This window comes from Echeneis naucrates, chromosome 6, assembly GCF_900963305.1.
Source record: "Echeneis naucrates chromosome 6, fEcheNa1.1, whole genome shotgun sequence".
Taxonomy (NCBI): Eukaryota; Metazoa; Chordata; class Actinopteri; order Carangiformes; family Echeneidae; genus Echeneis; species Echeneis naucrates.
Window position 1 is genome coordinate 5207261 of NC_042516.1, and position 19673 is coordinate 5226933.

Sequence of the window (19673 nt, forward strand, 5' to 3'; positions counted from 1 at the left end):
TAGACAGCTGCTCAGATGGAGGTATGCATTGCAGCTTGATGAGGCTGGAAAATGACTAGCAATGACAGAAAATGGGACTTGGTGATTGTGGGAGACAGGAGTGAGACTTCATGTGATTAGGTGCAAACTAAAGCCGGATTGCATGAGATTGCTGCGACTTGGAAAGGCGCAAGAGAGAATTGGAACAAACAGTACTCTCCTGTACTTTTTTTTTTTCCCTCCATCCCTGCCTCTAAATTCTTTGGGTTCGCCCACGACTGTCATCAAATCTGTAAGTCTGAGTGCCAAGTGAGTAGAAACAGATCCAACACCTTATGGAATAAGCACAAATAGTCTGTTCCCTTCAATGCTCACATTGCTCATTTCTCTTACTATAGAACTGAGATGAAAAGGTATATTGGCTGGTTGGAACAAATTCATATTTATTGTCACATTTTATTCCATTATTAATATATTTGTACAATTGCAGAAAGACACGTTCTTTACAATATGTACATTATATACAATCTGGTGCAGCATGCAGAACATGATTGGAACAATTTAATTGTGAACTCCAAAGTTGACGACAGCTCAAGAGGCCTCTTGAAACATTAGGGGAAATTTATCAAAGTTGTCTCACAATAGACTTTAAATATCACAAGAACATAATGCAGCAAAACCCCACATTTCATAATATACCTTAGTCTGCAATTCTGTGATGCACTTTTCTGACGACCAAATCAAGATATGTGCCAAAAATAGAGGGTTGGTGTGAATAAGATGGTGCTAGGTTCTGAAGATCCCCCACCTCGCCCCCCAAAAAAACGTTTCAGTCCATTTCCAAAGTGTCGAGTTCAGCCTGCCCACGCTCACCAAGGAGGGACAACAACTTCTTATATGCATTCCTGTAATATGGAGAGATGGAGCAGTCACGTCAGCAGACACTCCCACTAATGCACACAACTACTGAATATTTCTAGTTCGCTTCAGACAAACTGGTATATTGTCTAGACAAAGTAAAAATAGTTTCAGGGAATGAGTACTGTTTACGTGACCTCTAGGAAATGATTCATGCAAAACTCTCACCTCAAGGCAATGTTCTTGCCCAGTCCTCTCTTGTGCTCAGTGTTTCTCAGACTGAGAGACAGGTCGGGAATGAGAGCTTGGACCACAGAGGAGTCTAAAACAGCCACAGTCTCCAGCACACTGTATATCTGCCTGTCGTAGGCTCCCTCATTCTCCTCCACAAATGATCTGCGAGCATCAGGATGACAAAGAGGTGAAAACTATGAAAGTGTGGCATTGTATTATATCTAGGATAAATCGTTTTGGATGGTGTTTGTGTCAAAACCTTTGCTACCAGTGAACAACAAACACATACAGCTGCAGATATTTACTGTTAGATATTATTGCCAGTTACCTTAAGACAGTAATCATCTGCTCACATGGTCCCTCTCTAGATGCAGCAGCACATCGCTCAACCACAAGCTGTACAGCATCGATGCTCATCTTCTTTACTGCATGAAAAAAAAATGCACTAATATCATTATACAGCCCCATAGTGATAGTTATTAACACATACTCAATTACCAAAACACTTTTTTCCTACCCAATTGGCCCCAAAGTGAGAATTGATGAAAACACTAAGTATTAATATGTTTGCAACCATCTAGTACTTATATTGATGACAGTACTATGATTTATTGTGTTGAGAGTGAAGTCTGACAAGATGCAAAAGAACTTTTAGAATAAAAGGTCTTGTGCTGTAAATATTTAAATCTTCAGTCATACTTAAAAAATGTGCATGTGACCAGAGAGGAAAATAATCACCACTCATATCAGGTGATTTACAGAACCATGGTCCTTTAATCCATTACAATAAGCCAGTTTGGATTGGTTGGAAGGACGATCTGGACATGTGCTGACCCCCTTCAAAAGAAAAAAGAGAAGGCCAGCTCTATAATCCATCTAGTAAGTGTGGTTTAACAGATAATCTTGATTGTTATTTCACCCTCCTATTGACCCAGAGCTGTTTAAGCCGTGCAAAACATGTCTGTCTAAACTTTTGAGTTGATTCATGACAAGGGGGCAGAGAAACCATAATTCACATGAAAACTTTGATACTCCTGCTGCTGCTAATGAATGCTTGGCTGCATTTGATGGGCTGTGTCCATTCTGACAATATATGCTGAGCAAACCTGCCAAATGGGGCATCATGTGATGCACAGTCCAGCTCTGCCTGGAATATAGAGGTTTACACAGGAAAATCCCCTGAGGAAGCACATGAAAAAAAAATCTGTGCAAGAGGGCTGTGCTTGACATGGCTGAAGGATCTCATGGGAATAACATTACATGTGATAATTTTTTCACATCTTATGCCCTGGGTGAGGAACCCCTACATATTGAATGATACAAAGCACAGGCAGGAAACATGGCAGGTTCCAGGTTTGTCCCACCCAAAATAATTCAAAGACAAGTATGACCTGTGCTCAATGCAAGAAATATGTCTGCCAGGAAACACAGCGGTATAATGGTTAGGCAGCTGCCTCACTGTTGGTGGGTTCGGTTCCCAGCCTGCGGCCTTTCTGTGTGGAGTTCGCATGTTCTCTCTGTGTCTGTGTGTGTGTTTCCTCCCACCGTCCAAAGACATCACGTTTGGGTTACTTGGTGACTCTAAATTGTCCGTAGGTCTGAGTGTGAGTGTGAGTGGTTGTTGGTCTCTGTCTGTCTGGTGACCTGTCCAGGGTGAACCCCACACTCACTCAGTGTGAGCTGGGATTGGCTCCAGCGCCCCCCATGACCGAATATTTCATGTTCTGGCCAATGTTCCGTTGCTCTAACTTTACAAATTCCTGCCAAAAGTTTGAAAATGTGTTTAGTTTACAAATTTGACTCCCAACTTCCACCGCCAGCCCCCTCCCCCAAAAAAAACAAAAACAAATAAATAAATAAAACTCTTTAACTTTGCCAGTCAGTCCCAAACCCCAATTAGAAGAGGGGGGCTGAGTGAGACTAAAAAGTAAATAAAAGCAATAGAAATAAATACATGAAAGTTCATGGGGTCACCAAAATTAGTAGGGTTCATCCATTTGTAGTCATTAATGTGGTCAGTAAATTTTAAAAGATTTGAATGAAAACTTTTCATGCAATCGATGCAATCGTTCTACTCTGAAAGTTTGGCCTGATGGTGGCGCTAGAGGATATTTTTCAAACAACTTTATCAATGGATTTGTTATGTATTCAGTGAATAAACAAAGTGACTGATAGTGATAGTGATCAATAACTTAATTTAAATACCTTTCTGGCAGGTAGATATCTCCGGGGTCAGATTGACCACAAGGATCAACTGTGTTGTTATATTTGAGGATAATAGGAGGGTTAAAGTCTTTCAAGGCATTGGATTTTTTTTCTTTCACTGGTAAATAATGACTCCAACACAATCGAATGAAACAACAGATTGTTTGTGACCGTCTGTGTATGTGTACTATACGTTACCCTGTGGTTCGTTGATCAACATCACACAGCGCAACAAAGAGGGGAGGGGCAGCGTGAGGAGGACAGGGTCGGAGTCACTGTTTCGCCTCAGAAGCTCCAACAGAAACATCAGGACTGGCGCCAGACGAGGTGTAGGGGCATACCCTTTAAACCGTAGGAAGCTCTCACTGTGAAATCAGGCAGTGGCTTTTCTTACAACTTTTGTTTTCAAACATGATTTGCAGAGTTTAGGAAATGAAATATACTTTTTTAAAAAGGTAGAAGAAGACAAAAAATTATGTAAACAGCAGCCACAGTAAGATCAAAATAGCAGAATGTGAGATTTTTCATTCATGTGCTGATTTGCCGACAAAATCCATCCATCAAAATACAGAGTTGGTATGACATTAATGTGACAGAGTCGGGGTGAAATGGCAGTCAAACCCTATCCTAGCACTAGAGGCGTACCACAGAACCTCCAGGATGGTCCTCCTCAGCGCTGCCCCCTGGGTGGTAGATCTGGCCTCGCAGGCACTCAGAAGCACTGGGTGGTTGGCAATGACACCCATGGAAGGCGATGCAGGAAGGAAATGGTCCAGATATCTACTGGTAACAGAGCGGAGCTGCTGCTTCAGGTGGGTTCCCTGAGACTGACACACACTGGAAGCCACTGACAAACCCTGCAGGAGAATAAAGTAAAAGCTGGAAACATTTGAACCGGTTTAACACAGATGGGAGATGACAGGGTTTTGATCAGCGTTTTAGCTCTCTTTCAGGTAGTGTGAATTGTGTGAGTGTGAGCTATGTGCCCTAACCTGTAGATACAGTGGCAGGCTCTCTTTCAGGGCCTTGTCCTGCTGTGTGAGGTGGTTGGGAAGCAGCAGTCCGTCCACAATGCGGAACAGCAACTGCTGGGCTTTTGACGTGGCCAGCAGGGGGCTCCAATGCTTCACTATGCAGCCTGGTTCACACAAAGCACAGACAGAGTGATAAACAAAACTGTAATACTTCTTTACCCCTACTACTGTCACCACAGTATGTAACTTATAACACATCTTAAAAATAAGCAAAGAACTCCAGAGGATTTGTGTCTTGTAAATTTTGGCTTTAAGCTTACCAACAGCCCGGTAGGCCAGCTGCAGTCCCTCTTGGTTCTTGCTGACCAGTAAGGGTTTAATGTATTTCAGGATGTCTCCAATGTAGTTTAATGCTCTGGTCACCATTGCTGAACGCTCTGACAGTGCCTGCAGCCCACTGTACACACAACCTACAGCCTGACACCAGGAGAAGGCCGATAAGTAAAAGAAATTCACGCAACATTTGCATGTATGTTCAGGCTGCCATAGCAAAGACCAGATATGTTTCCTATAGTGTACACATATGTAAAGGCAGCGGTTGAATATCATTTAGACAGGCTGAGTAAAATATGGCTAATACACATAAACTAAGGAAAACAGGGCATAAAAGCCTGCTGCCAGCTGAGCAGTAGCTGGTAGTGTCTCCCACAGCAGTATTTTGAGTTCCTGTGAATCCAGCTCTTCCTTGTAAAATTTCAAAGCAATTGATCTGTAAGTCAGTTTTGAGCTTTTATTACCTTGATAAACATCTCCAGGGCTGAAGCGGGTTCGAGCCTGCTAGCTGGAGGCTTGAGGCCTGCTCTCTGTAGAAGACTGTCCACTTCAGGGAGCCTCAGCACAAGCCGAGTTAGTTCACACAAATGTTCTTCCACAGCCCGAGCTGGAAGAAGGCAGACACAAGCAATGTCTCTTCAAATAACGGGGCAATTTATGTCTCTTTATGGGCAAATCGACAACTTTATTGTACACGCATCAATATTTGGAGAACATGTTAAATTCATATCAGAGTTGGTGTTATGTAGGACACACCTTAAGACAGCAGCCATATTTATTAAAACATTAAAAAGAGGGATGCAGGATATATACCAATACCGGGATATACTAAATTGAGGTCCTGTGATGATAATGGTTTACCTGTTCTGCTGTCACACCCATCTGGGTTCTTGCAAAGGTGCTGCTGTAGAACACATCTGAACCAGGCCCTAACTGACGAACCATGTGCTGAACCTAATGCTGCACCAGCACTGCTGAGTGAGGAGACCAGCTCGCTGGAAAAGGACAAATGTAACATGTGATTATCAGCAACTACTGTGCTTGATAAAGGATGGAAATGGAAGAGGAGACATAACACAATGGCAAACTGTAAACATCACAGGCAACGTTAAAAGATACACTTAATGCCTCATCATGATGAAGTCAGATATTTTGTATTCTTCTAGCCGAAGTCACATCAACATTGAAATACACTTGTCTCTAAAACACATAAATGCCTCTCCCCAAATTTTTCAACTTGATTTAAAGTTTTTAATGATGCACCAAGAAGATAGAAGGAGGGTAACGACTCTATGTAAGCTTTGGCAATTTAATTAAACTTGCACAGGAATGAAAACATTATCTCATTTTATAAATCACGTATTGTTAACAGCTCAAACTGTGGAGAAAGGAGGCTTGGCAGGCTGGAACTTCTGCACAGTAAGTACAAGTATTGTCCTTGCTCTGCCTTTGTATTCAGATGTAGCGCCTTGATGTCACTTGGCACAGATGAAGACGACCTCTGAGGTTGAAAGAGTCATGTTGTTTGGTATCCTTGGGTGTGATTTTGAGGATACAATATATATTGCATTCTGTTTAGAGGCAAGGGTGCAATTTCTTCATGAGAACTATTTTCATATTACCAAGGACATTTACTGTCTAATGTATTAATTGTGCACATCCTAAAAAACCTATAGAAGAAAAACTGTTTCGTCGATTGCTGTACATGACATTGAAACTTGACAGCTGAGGACGAGTGTATTGTCCCATCAACTGTTCCATCCCGACAGGTCAGTCCTGTTTGAGGTATAGCCACAAGGGAGAGATCCAAAAGGGCAACAGTACCTGTTTTGGAGCAGATGGGACAGGTAGCGAGTCACCAGGACAGGGTGAATCATGTCGTCCCAGCCAAAGCATTGCATAATGGACTGAACTGGATTGGGCTGGAGGTCCTGTGGGGCAGAGCTGGGCAGATCCAAGGCAAGCAGGGTAAATCCTGAGGAAGATGAGATAAGCTCATTTTTTTGTGAACAACTAGAAAGTGGGTATCAGTCTATCTTGCTTTCAAATAAATTATAAAGTCTTGTCTCTGATAAACTGCCAGTCAATTTCATATGAAATCATATTAAATGTTGGCAATAATTCAAAATCAAATAATCAAAATCAGTATGGGCTGGCAAAAACTCTGCCTCCACTCCTCCATGCTGCCTTTCTCCCAGTTACCCCATCTCTCCCACTTGGTGTTACTGACCTGCAGCAGCATCTGCCAGCTGTGCTGGAGGGGTCTGTGAGAGGCCTATGCTGCGCAGGAAGGGAAAGAAGTGTGCCCAGAGTGCTGCTGCCACCGCTAGGTGGCGCTCTTTCACCACATTGCTGGTAGTAGGAGCCCAGGCCAAGGTGGGTGCTGACTGGACACTGCGCTGATGGACCCTTCTGGAAGGACACAAACACACATAAAGAAAGCCGATAAACAACTCTAACCCATGCAATATCCAAACATAGCACTCCCTCTTGTGTACAACACTCACATCCCCCAAGCTCCACCTTCTTCTTTCTCAAATCCTTTTGCTCCCCAGTTTCTCTCTTTCACTACTTCTTCATGTGTTTTCCCTCTCTTCTCTCCTGGGGGATTACTAGTGCGGCGGTGCGCTGCAGTGTAGAGCAGCGCTGGATGGAGGTGGAGGTGGGGAATGAGAGGAGGATATTATAGCCATAGAGAGGAGCCTAATGCTGATCCCATGTACACAGACTATACTTTGGCTCTTCTGGCTCATCCCTGGCCCTGGCCTCAGCCTCTACAGCAGCCCCACAGTGGCTGGCATTAGCCCAGATAAGCAGCTGAAGGAGCTGTAATCTCATTTAGACTGGAGATGATCCTCCTGTCCCCCTCATTCGCCTTGGTGGGGGTGTAGGGATGAGGGGTATGAGATGTGTTGGGAGAGGAGGAAAGGAAAGAGGAACTAGCAAACTCCCTTGAATCCCACATCCTCAACCACACACCTTTGTCTGCTAGTATTGTACACACACATGTATTCACAACCCTCAATGGTGCCTTCCTTCCAGCAAGGTTGCATCTAATCCAGAGAGAGCTGAGACAATCGATTAGAGTCTGAATTCATTAGCTTCGTTACTACTGTGGAATGGGCCTTTCACACCCATCAACCCTCATTGTACAAGACATCGTCAGAGACCCCACTTAATCCTCCTCACTGCGGCTTCTTACACTGTGTACACACAAACACACAACACCAACACACCATTAGGGCCCCGTTTAACCCTTCCCCCAGCTGCATCCTACACACAGACACATGAAATACAAATACAACATCCAAATAATGACAGATAGGATACATCAACAAATACCCAGCCCCAAGTTTAACTTGCTCCCTTTTCCCTCTTTTTTTGAAGTCATCTGTGCATTTCTTCAAAAATTTACAAACAGTATGTCCTTGATGTAAAATTCAACATTGAAATAAAGGCTGAACATTTGGTATAACGTCTTAATGCTGACAAAGGCAAATGTTTCACAGGGAGGCTTGTATTTTATCAAGCCAAGAAGAAGGGGAATAATAGTTTGTACCAAAACCAGATCCAGCAGGGTGTCCGAATGCCAGCTCACCTCATCAACCAGTGCCACCCACACCCTCCCACAGCAGAGGGTCATGGGAAGGAATCAAACTGAGGAATTATGCCTGGGACTGGCTTCTTGCCTCAGCACCATGGCGATGGCTATCAAGAGTGAATGTTCGGACCCTTCGTTGCCTCAGCCATTGGCAGAATAATTCTCTTAATGTGTGCAGATTCCACACAGCTCTTAATAGACATAATGATGTACAGGCTAAATTTGCCAGGCTACATAATTACCCATTAATTGTGTCACAGAAAAAGCATTAATCACATAGAGATACCGAGAATTGCCAGGCCGAAGAATTATATTTAATTTGGCGGGACGGATTGGAAAGTGAGTGCATGTTATTTTTTTATTTTTTTGTTAAATGGGTCAGTGTGGTCTGGGCAAGAATACATGGGTCCTCTGGGAGTTCTCTTCTTCCCTCTCCTTGGCCATTAATGTGCAAATGTGTGCCCTCCAACCCCAAGGTCTGAGATGGGAAGTTTGGGAATTAGCCGGGCTAACCAGGTACTGTGATCTGGGAGCCCAGTATTGGAATAAGAGAAATCACACAAAGGTTAGAGTTTCAGTTTTGGTGTGTGGGTAGTTGTGTAGGTTTGTGTGTGCAGGGTTGAGAGTGAGGAATGTATACACTGAAGAATTAAACAATCATACACCTACATGAAACATTGAGAGGGCTTTGTAATGCTTAACAAGCTTGACAATGTCCTTATTGTAGTTTTTCATCTGATTTACCTTTTATAGGTTGTGTAAAAATTATGTGGTGGTGGCAACAAAGTTTCAGTACTTACAAATTCTACATAAACAATATAAATACATCCAAGGTGGTAAACACTATTTAAGATATAACATGCTAACTTAAAAATACTGCAAACCACCAGGAATATGTATTCAGTAAGACTGAACTTTACCACTTTATTGACACAATGTCTGCAGTGCTTTGGCCTTAGGTCAGACTGTACTACTTATTATTGCTAAAAGTCGCTGAAAGGGAAAGGGCTATTGTAAAATTAAGGCTGGCAAGAAAGGTGAGACTCAGTGTAACATATTTAATTTAGATCATTTTTAGGTTATAACAGTACACTAAAAGCCACAGTTCGATATGTATTTCGGTTTTGAAATCACGGTTTGGTACATTTTTTGAACAGAAAAATGCAAAAAAAGTTACCTTGTTTTTCACTTAATGGGTTTAGGTAGGAAAATAAGTATAAGTAACAAAATAAAGCTCAACTAAAGTGCAGCATGTAGAAAATATTGAAATATTGTAAGCATTTTCAACTTCATATTAAAACTACTCAAAAAAAAACATCTTTGGCTTTAATGTGCGATTTGAAATAACTTTAAATCTTACTGATATACTTAATTTTTGCTCCTAATGTTGCTTTGTGCTAATGCTAGGTGCTAAAAAGAGTTGCCAGATGGCTCTGCATGGCATATCTTTACTCAGTTAGACTGGGTTGTTAGTTGGGTAGCTGGTCTGTGCTAAATGCTAAACAAGGTTGCTAGGATGGCTCAACAACATACGGGGCTTTGTGATAGTGTTCAGACACCTGGGGGAAATAGGGAGTGGCAAGGAGTTTCACTCTGCTTTAGCGTGGTAATATTTTTGGTACATTCAGTCAACATGTGTATTCGTACCGAACAGTTCAGTACAAATATATGTACCGTTACACCCCCAGTACCTACTGCGCATTGAATGATTACACAGCATTTCTCAAATCATAAACATACAGCCTCACCTTTTTTCTATCTGCTATCACCTCTGTTCCCAACTCTGATTTCCCACATAAACAGACACTGTTTAAGCAACAGCTCGCTTAATCCTCTGCTGCTGTTGTTCATGTAATGAACACCAGTGTCCTACAGCTGAACCCATCTTTACGCCCTACTGACCACAGTGTGTGAACAGGCTCACAGCACTGCCACTATCCCAATGACCACAAGCGGGCCGATCGAGGGTCTCTTGGGCCTGTAACTCTACTCAGAGCTCTGGCAGTACCTGGTGAGGGTGACCTGGAGGCCAGCAGGCCTCCCGAGACTGACAGGGGCCTCAACGTAACATAAGGGCTTCACAGACATTCACTCCTGCTGACAGGACAATCCACCCATTGTCAGTTTGAGAAGTGGGTGCACTCTGAACTGGGTTGGGATGAACAGAAGAAATTTCTCTCCTCTGCTGTGGCCTCTTATCTGATTTTCATGAAAGCTTAGTTTGGCCTTGACCAGAAAACATTTGTTCAAATGTGTCTACTATCTATGAGAGAACATCTATCACTAAAAGGAAGGAGATACCTATGTACACAAGCTGTCTCACCTGAGCTGGGCGAGGACAATCTGGAGAAAGCCTAGAGCAGAATTCAGCTCTGACTGGCGGCAGGCAGGCAGCAACCAATTGAACCCTTCATTTAGCAGCTTTTCCTCTGAGAGGCTGAGACTGGTGCTCGTCTCAAACACCTCAGACACTCCATCCAGATAGGAGCCAAGTGGCCCCCAGAGGGCAAGTTTGCGAGAGACCTCTGTGGTTTTATTGTAGAACTCTTTGGCTGTCTCATTAAAGGAGGAAGCCAGCCAGCTGGCCTGGGCACCAACGTCCAGACTCCGCTCCTTGAATGTGCAAAAAAACAAAAAAAATATGAACTGGTTAAATTTGACCTTGACTGGAAAGACTAGCATATGTTTTGTGAAGGGTTTCTTGATTAACAAACCTACCTGAAACAACAAAATCAGAGAAAGATGTCCTCTCCAGACAAGGGTGCGATGCCCAGGGAGGCAGTTAGAGGGAAGTAAGCCTAGTAATTCGCTGGCCCTGCTGGCCACATCCTCCAGCTCTACCTGGTGTGCCACCACTAGAAACAGCAGCAGGAAGTTATTGAGGCCTGTCTCTGACAGCTCCTGCATCTTCCTTGAGGAGAATTTGGAGTAAATTCTGGAAATGCAAAGAAACATGGAAGGAAGAAGAAACAAAGGGCCGATTACAATGCCTGCTGATTACAAAATCTGTTAAATTTGAAGCAAGATAATCAATAAATCTTTTTTCCCCACATTTCATTGTATTTCTTTACCTCCACTGACCAACTCATTAGACATGATTTGTTCTCCTGAAAACTCTGACTTTATATACTGATTCACTGAACTTTCTAACCCCACCATGCAACCCACCACCTGCCTCCATCGCCCTCTCAGCTCCAGGGGAGAGGCTGGGCTGCCCACCCAATGTGTGTCCAGTGTGTGTGCGTTTGTGTGGGTGAGGGAGGGAGGGAGGAGGGAGAGAGGGAGAGAGAGAAAGCGAGTGAGGCAGGAAGAAGAGAGAACCACCCAGCATGCTGTTAGATCCTGCGGGCACTGTGGAGAAATGCCTTTAAAGATCATGTTAAATGTCAGAGACACTCAGACACACAGCAGTAGGCGCTTGGTCCCTCTCTCTACAGCCAAACCAATTTACTGCAACACCAGAGAGAGATCAATAAAACCAACACACATGCATTTCCACACATTCAGCTTACTGCCTGGCAGGAAAACACAGAAGGAAGGAGCTCCCCACTCCCCCCTTTTACACCCCACCTCACAAACACAGATGCAGCTCAAACAGGTGAGCTGCGCTGCTGTTAGGGTCAAAACACAAACAGTGAGCATCCCAAGACAAACTCCCTGTTAAAAGAATGACTGTTAAAAAGGTGCAGAGTGAAACAAGAGAGGAATTCAGAAGGAACAGGTTAACATCAAAATCAGCTTAGTTACAACCATAGAGGATTATAAAAGGAGAGGGTGGCCAAGCATGCAGTCAGAGAGTGAGGGGAGGGAGATTTAAATAGATGAATGGGTAATATGTAACAGGGATATAAGCAGCGCACTGGGAGGCAGCAGCGAGGATTTTCTGTGTTCTCCCAACCTGTCTGTCTGTTTGTTTATTCCGGACAGCTTTTTTTTCCGGAGGCGAGCAGATGCTCCAAACTCCCTGCTTTGGAGATCAACATGCTCACAGTCGATCCCATTAATGCGGTCGTCGCGGGTGTCCCGCAGCGCCCAGCCAGGAGTGGGAACACTGCCGAAACGTTGTAGCGATAGAGTCGGCACGCCTCACGCCTCCTGAGGAGGAGGAGGCAGTAGTGATAGTTTTGGTGGAGGGAGGTGGAGGCGGGGGACCTGGACCTGTCCCAGCCCAGCCTGGCTGTTGCCAGACTGCCCACCACCCACACCCCTCCAATCCCCACCACCCAAGCTCCCCTCTCTATCCGTGTTGGAAACCAACACAGCTTCGTTAAGGCGAATTAACCGCCACGCTCGTTAGCTAATTAGCCCTCATGTCTGCACTGCTACTGAGCACATTCCAGACAGAGGGAAGTTATTAGGCAGATTTATCTGCGGCTGCCACTCTCTGGCACCCAGCCGGCCTGGGATATAGGATAGTCCGACTTCATTTCTGATGTACACATCAGTTTGTGATCATTCCTCTTTTTTTTTCTTCTTACTTTTTGTCACAAAGACACATACTCTCACTCCATCCAGTGGACTCACATACTGAAACCATGTCACTACTCTGATGAGCAGGTGCACAGTGTGTGTGTGTCTGCGTGCGTGCGTGCGTGGATCAGTAGGAGGCTCCTTGGCTCTGGTCTATGGTGAAGAGCAGGTGGTTGACTCCTGAGACACCTGCTCCACTGGGGGGGGGGGCTCTGTAAATATCAAAGATGCACTGGGAGACTGCAGCACACCTGGCACCCAGACAAACAAGACTGAAAAGCATGATGGTGTGCAAACACACAGTTGTGTATTCATGCAAGCATGCACATATACACGTTTTCAAACACAATCGCACATTAGAGAATCAAGGGAAAAGTGAAAAGGGAATCTTACAAAGCCTGATTAGTGATCATTTCTCACGGCCTCTACTCCAAGTTTTCCCTCCAAAATCCTATACAATTTTGAGTGACTGGCTGGTCATGAGAGCTACTTGGAAATGAAGAAGTGAGAACTACAAAGCTTTCCAGACTTCCAGACTCTCCATGCTTACCTTCCTTTGATCTGTCTCTGTGGGACTCCACCCGCCCCATCCTGGGCAAGGCACAGGGCCAACACTCGCAGGAAGATGTGGAAGGAGTTGGCTGAGCAATAGAGCTGGGTGTGTTCTGGAGAATAAAGGGGCGAGAGGGAGCAGCAGCCACGGGCTTGTGACAACAGAGCCAGAGGTGTCTTGCACAAAGTGACAAGGCCAGATATCCCAAGCCAGGGCACAGTGAATGAGGCACTCTAGAGAGGAGGGAAAGAAGATACAGCAACTTAACAACCTTTGGTAATAACCTGAAGGAGAAATGGGCTGCACAACTAACTTAAGCAACATTTACCAGAACATGAAAAAAAATTCTGTGTTTTTAAATAAAAAAGCGACACGTGTTTTAACTAATAATAACAATCTAAATGATCAAAAATAAGCAGTAACCCATTTCTTCAGCAACAATAACCACAACTTTGAATTTGGCTATATCATCTCAAAAGCTAAGTGAAGCTCTGTATTATATATTAAAATGACCAGACCAGACCATGTTTCTTTTAGAGGCGTATTCTCACCAGATTCTTGCTGTAGTATTCCCAGAGAGTAGAGACAGCGCTCGTGCTCGGTCCCCACAGCAGACACAGACTGAGACAACAGTGGACGTGCATCCTAAGGTGCTCCTCTGCTCGACAACTCTGTAATTACACACAAATCACATATGGTGTTTAAAACTACTCAAAATGTTAGGAAAACAATTAATCTGAAAGGCTAGTTTCATTGGTAGCAGTGCTCACCTTGGGATTACAAGTTAACTTGAGTAACACTTCTGCAAAAGCCCAGTTACTGTCCAGATGTTTCTGTGGGTCCAGATAAAACAAGATGTCTTTTAAAACAAAAACACATATCAAGACTTATCAATTTTAAACTAAAAAAGTAATTAAAGTGGACGTTATGTTAAAAAGTTAACGTTGTCACCTACATAATTATGGCTCAACTGGATTAGCCATGCTGTCAGTGTACCTACTTTGTTACTAACTTGCTAATGCCAACATTTGTCATGTAGGTGTTCAAAAAAATTAATTGTGCTTTGACTGTGCATATTATAATATGTGAACAAATAAGCAATATTCAGTTTTATACAGTATAACATCTTTGGTAACAGTATTGTGATTTTCAGTCTCTTACCTCATTCTGGATCATGCCATTTTGACTATACTGGCCTAACATTGCTAAATGTGTGACCAGCCACCAAGTGAATCCCAGAGGGTCTTTACAATTAGTAGGGAGGCCACTGAACTGTTCAGCTGCAGGTTTTCCAGAAACCAGGGACCCTAGCAACAAGTTCATGTAACTCCAAAACGACTAGAAGAGCAATTGGAAACACGTGGTTAATATAGTATAGACAAGATGACATGAATGATGAATAAGTGTATATTTGCATTACCTGTGTATGCAACACTTTACTTCTGTATTCAAGAAGGTGCATAAGTAGAACCCACAGCTCTTTGGTGCAGGAACAAAGGTATGGATGGCTGCTCAGAGTCTCTGTAGGTCTTACCTAGAAATCAAAAGGTTTATTTAACAGAATAAGGACCAAACTAAAGCTCTTTTTAATATTTTGTTAGATAAACAAACATCTATTCATTTTCTGTTGACTTGGTATTAAATGTCAACATCAGTTACAAATATACTCAGTTTTAAATAACCCACAAATACCACTGATGCATTTCAACAGCAAGATGTAATGATTTCTGGCCTGCCACCCACCTTGCTATATTTGCCTATGGCCAAACCAGTAAGGTCGCACAACAGATTGCACAGGTGTTCCTCAAAGAGACTGGCATCAGTCAGGTTCTCTCCTGTCAAGTTCACAAACTGGTGGGCGTACACCACCTGGCCTGGAGAGGAGAATAGGTAAAATTATGACAGTTGTGTTCCCATGATAATTACAAAATGCACTATGTGCATACGTCATTGTCTTTAGAATTACTTTTCTATCAAAACTGTTCATGAATAGGCCTATACAGATACCTTGCATCTTATGACCAAGAAGGTGAAGAATCTCCAAGACTGACCAATGGATGTCAAAATGAAGGTGTAACAAATGCCAAGACGGGGGGAAAATCTGTGATGGAATGCACAGAATCAAGTTTAATGTCAATAGTGGAGAAATCATTATGTTGGTGGCAACTCTGAGTTAAAGGCTTTGAAAAAGAACTCAGGCCATATGAGTCATTCCTCGGAACAGCTATTATAGTATTCCCTTTGCTCTGTGAAGCTATATTACAGTCATGCCATTTGCACTTTTGCTGTACCTGTTCCCAAGCTCTATGTCTTTAAAATACAACCTGATGCTTATGTAACATATGCTTTACACAAACTCACGGCCGGTGAATACATGCACTAGAGCAAGGTCTATGTGGGCTGATTAATATTCAGTTGTACCTTTCCCTGGTTCTGTATAGTGAGGGCGCTCTGAACATTGGCTGGAAGATCTTTCAGTCGGCCTATGAGGAGAGTAATGCCAAACAGCTCCTCCAGAAGAGCAGAGGGGAACTGAGCTTCCAGTTCTTCATAGGGGTGGGATGGACATGCACCAAGGGTGCTGGGGGGATCCACATATCTGAAGAGATACAGAATGACATGTATGAGCAAATGAACAAACATATTGAGTAAAAGCATCTGCCCACATTATACATACAGTTAAACATGCCTAATTTGTGATAATTGATAATTGATTTTAAATACAAAGGAATTACCTGTGTAAAGAGACCTTCACAAATTGAAGAAATGAAATACACTGTTGTCTGAGCTGTTCTGCTTCATAGTGGAGGTTACCTGCTTGAACTGAAAGACATTGTGGATGGTATTTATAAATACGTAAAACCCACTTTATCAGACATCAGGCAGAACTCAAAAACTAGAATTGATCCCAACAATCTCCCAATGTTAATCCTAACTCATTTATTGAAACTGTACTGGAGAGATGCTCCAGCAAGGATTTGAACCCTGACCTCTTATTCCCAGAGTGGTGGGATTAACACATGCTGTGTCTGGCTGCTACTTTATCAGTACCTCATACTTTCCACCTATACGCATACTCTTTCTGCTGCATTAAATGGTCTTTGGCTGGTCAGACCCGAAACCGCTGTATGGGCCAAGTGACCCTCAACTCAAATGTCATTGCTTCAACCTCGAATTCAGCCAAAATTATTTGTAATTTGGCACACATTTTTAAATATCTAAGGAAACAGAGCATATAGTGAAATTTACTGACATTATACAAGCACAATTTCCTGTTTACACTCCATACATTATTTAAATAGTATCTGAACCGTGGAGTGAGTACATAAATACAAAAGCTTACCAAAGTCATGTGAACTGGACTGCACCAAAGACTCCAACCTGTACACCTTTTGTCTGAAATATAACAAAGAGCAGGGACCACCACAGTATGTATTTTAACTATAGTAGTCTACTTATTAGCTCACTCCGCTCTATGCCTTTCTGTGGCTATAGCGTAAATTTCCATTTAAAATGTTTTCATTTTAAAAGCAAACTTGGCTGAGCTGTTTTATATCTTGGCTTACCTGAACAGACCAAAGAGCGCCTTTGTAGATTCTATAAGTGCTGTCTCTGTTACCCAGGGGAATCCAAAAATTTCCACTGTGTCTGTCTCATATTCTGCAGGGGCTGGGTCAAGCTGCAACACTAGCCTTTAGAGAGGATGCATTTACATCAGTGATAATGGTTTTTTTTTTTTTTGGTTGTTTGTCTAAAACTAATTTCCTTCTAAACATCTACTGTCTCTGGAAATTTCCTTTGTAGTGCTCAAAGCAACATTAAACAGTTGTGCTGATCTCTAAGTGGGACAATTTCTTTTGTTTGTTTTTTTGCAATTATGGTGAATTGATTGTGACTTTACCGTTTAAGTGAGCCTCTAGAAGCATATCCTTCTGTGGACAATGCTCCAGTAGGATCATCCTTTGTTTCAGAGCAGGAGAAGCAAGGCGGCTGGGCAGGAGTCAGCTCACACAGACTGTCTGCTGCAAAGGGGGAAACTGGTGGTGTGAGGGATTGGCTGAAGTCATCTGCCATGTTGTCAGTGTAGAATAAGTATCACCTTTGATGACCAAAAAAAAAAAAAAAAAAAATAGAGCTGAGACCTTACAAGAAACTTTAAGTTTGTGCTGAAACTGTTTTTGAGAGATGATGATTCAAATAAACGGTTGTTTTGGATGCTGCAGATTTATAGCACTTCTTATTACAGCATTTGTACAGGTTCAATTATCTATTCCGCTCCATTTAACAGTCAGGTCCATCTAGAGAAAAGACACATATCTCTCATAAATACACTTGGTTATTAATGATATTATCAAATATGGCAATTACATAATATCAGTACAGTTTATAACATCTTGCATATAGAGGTCTTGAGTTTCAGTTAATGCTCTCCTAAAACGCCTGAAAGTGGAAAATGACTGATTGTTCCAGACAAAGTGGTCTGAGTATCTCTGAAACTGCTAATCTCATGGGATTTTCATGCAAAACAGTCACTCTGGGATGAGAACAAAAAAAATTATCCCGGCAGTTCTGCAGACAGAAACGACCTGTTGAGAGAGAGGTTATTTGAGGATGGCCAGACTGGTTCAAGGTGAGGTGTTTCAGTTATCCACTGTTTACAATTGTTCACAGATGGTAGGTTTCAGAAACCACTGCTTTGCATCAAAAGTCAAGGCTGGTTATAGTGGTACAGCATATTTTACAGCAATCAATCATCGCCATCTGTCTGAATATTGCTGCCGAACTTGGGCATCCTTTTACTGCCCCAATGTGCCCATCTTCTAATGATTGCATGATGTCATGGGGCAAAAGTAATTTCTTGCTGATTTTTACACATACAAATAGGTTCAATGTCAGATCTTTGGACCAGAAGTTTACCATATCATTTGAATTAATAAAAAAACTTAAAGAAAAAAAACTGAAGCTGTTTGGAGGACAGAGAGAATCCTGACGCAGTATAGTGTGTGTGGGTATCTATGCATGTGTGGTGGGGATCACTTTTAACTGTAAAGCACTTTGTGTTACATTGTATGTATATAAATAAAGTTTGTTTGATTGACCGATGATCTTTCTAATGAAGTTCCTGAATATTCAAAGAAATATATCACATTTCCAATTCATATGCGACTTTAGAGTACCTCTACACAGTGCTGAAAATGAAAATATAACGTGCAAAATATCCAGTCAGGCAAGAAAAATTCATTATGTTTGCGATTTAGCTGACAGCTAATACTTTATGTAATGGACCTCAATGCTGGCTAGCAAATGTCAACATTAGATAATACAAGTCGCTGACTGTGGTTGATGTTAAGGTAATGCACTTTACAAAGCAACTTGAAAGACACGACTGGAAGTGACAAAGTATGTTAGTTGCCTGTTTCTCCACCAATCATATTTTGGTGATAGTGCGGCGACATCTTGTCTGTTTTAATAAGGGTTACATGACTTTTTAGTATTTGACGTAAATACACTGAAACTGTGGTTTCTCTAACAGGAACAAAAACATACAACTTCGGCTACCGAAATACAAATGTTACTGAAATATCAACAGACCTTGTCCTTCGGCTTCCTTAGTCGTTATTTTCTGTGAATCTGAACGTGTGTGTAAAGATTACTCGATAGTAATTGCGCCGTTGTTTGGGTTTTTCTGTAGCTCCCGCGCGTTCACAGGACGCATGCGCACATTCGTCCCGCGTTCAGTGATTGGTCAGAAGTTTGAAAGTAGGCGTGGCCTCGTCGCCTCAGGCCACACAGACCAAGAGGTCTCCCTGCCCCGCGCTTCCGCCTTCGAGTTATTTTTTTTCTTCGTGTATTGCTGTTGTGTTACGATGTGGCATGGTTTGTATAAAGAAACTCAAGTTTTTCTCACTCTCCTTCCCACCTACAGCCGTCATCCTCATGAGACTACAAGTAATTTAATCAGCCAAAAATGTCAATTTACTCTTCTTAGACGCAGAAACAGTTAACGATGGGAGATATAGGCAGGGGAAAACACGATGAATAATGCCGAGATGCAATTCGAAACATTTTTTTTTTTTTCAAATTGACCTCTGATGCGTCCACATTGGGCGCCTGTTCCGTAGAACGTCTTTCCTGTTGGTTGTGACAGTCACCTGTTGTCCCCCTCACTCGCCATACAGGGGCTCGGCGCAAATGAATAGAAAATAATGCAGCGGTTTAAACAGAATTTCATCCACGCTAACCCTGATTTCAATATGCAGATCCCTCTCAGTCCCTCTCGCCAACACACCATTTCTTGCATTCTAATTCATTCTCACATCTTAACAAAATCCCCCCCTTCCACCGCACGTCGCGGATGTGCCTCATTTTGTCGATTTACAGACCCGAATTATTTCAGCACGTTTGACTTGTCCAGAGAGGAGACGCACAGCAGAAGCGGTGCTTTGCATGCTGTTATCTGCACGTT

The 19673-nt window shown here is 42.7% G+C and overlaps 1 protein-coding gene across 2 annotated transcripts; it reads right to left on the minus strand.

The window, feature by feature from the left end:
• Positions 1–427: 427 nt before the first annotated feature.
• mms22l (MMS22-like, DNA repair protein) lies at positions 428–18882 on the minus strand. Of its 2 annotated transcripts, XM_029504863.1 has the most exons (26): positions 18800–18882; positions 17109–17306; positions 16774–16899; positions 16551–16603; positions 15943–16030; positions 15629–15806; positions 15215–15308; positions 14951–15081; positions 14628–14741; positions 14369–14545; positions 13978–14040; positions 13759–13878; positions 13205–13440; positions 10903–11119; positions 10508–10797; positions 6814–6995; positions 6408–6558; positions 5445–5578; positions 5048–5190; positions 4571–4727; positions 4269–4414; positions 3922–4133; positions 3475–3641; positions 1400–1496; positions 1066–1233; positions 428–884 (listed from the first exon to the last, which is right to left on the minus strand). In XM_029504863.1, exons 2-26 carry the CDS (start codon positions 17279–17281, stop codon positions 809–811), a joined length of 3693 nt encoding a protein of 1230 aa, XP_029360723.1. In that variant the 5' UTR covers positions 17282–17306; positions 18800–18882; the 3' UTR covers positions 428–808. The 2 variants fall into 2 exon arrangements, with proteins under 2 accessions (XP_029360723.1, XP_029360724.1); XM_029504864.1 differs by lacking the exons at positions 16551–16603; positions 16774–16899; positions 18800–18882 and having other exon boundaries at positions 17109–17272.
• Positions 18883–19673: the final 791 nt, after the last annotated feature.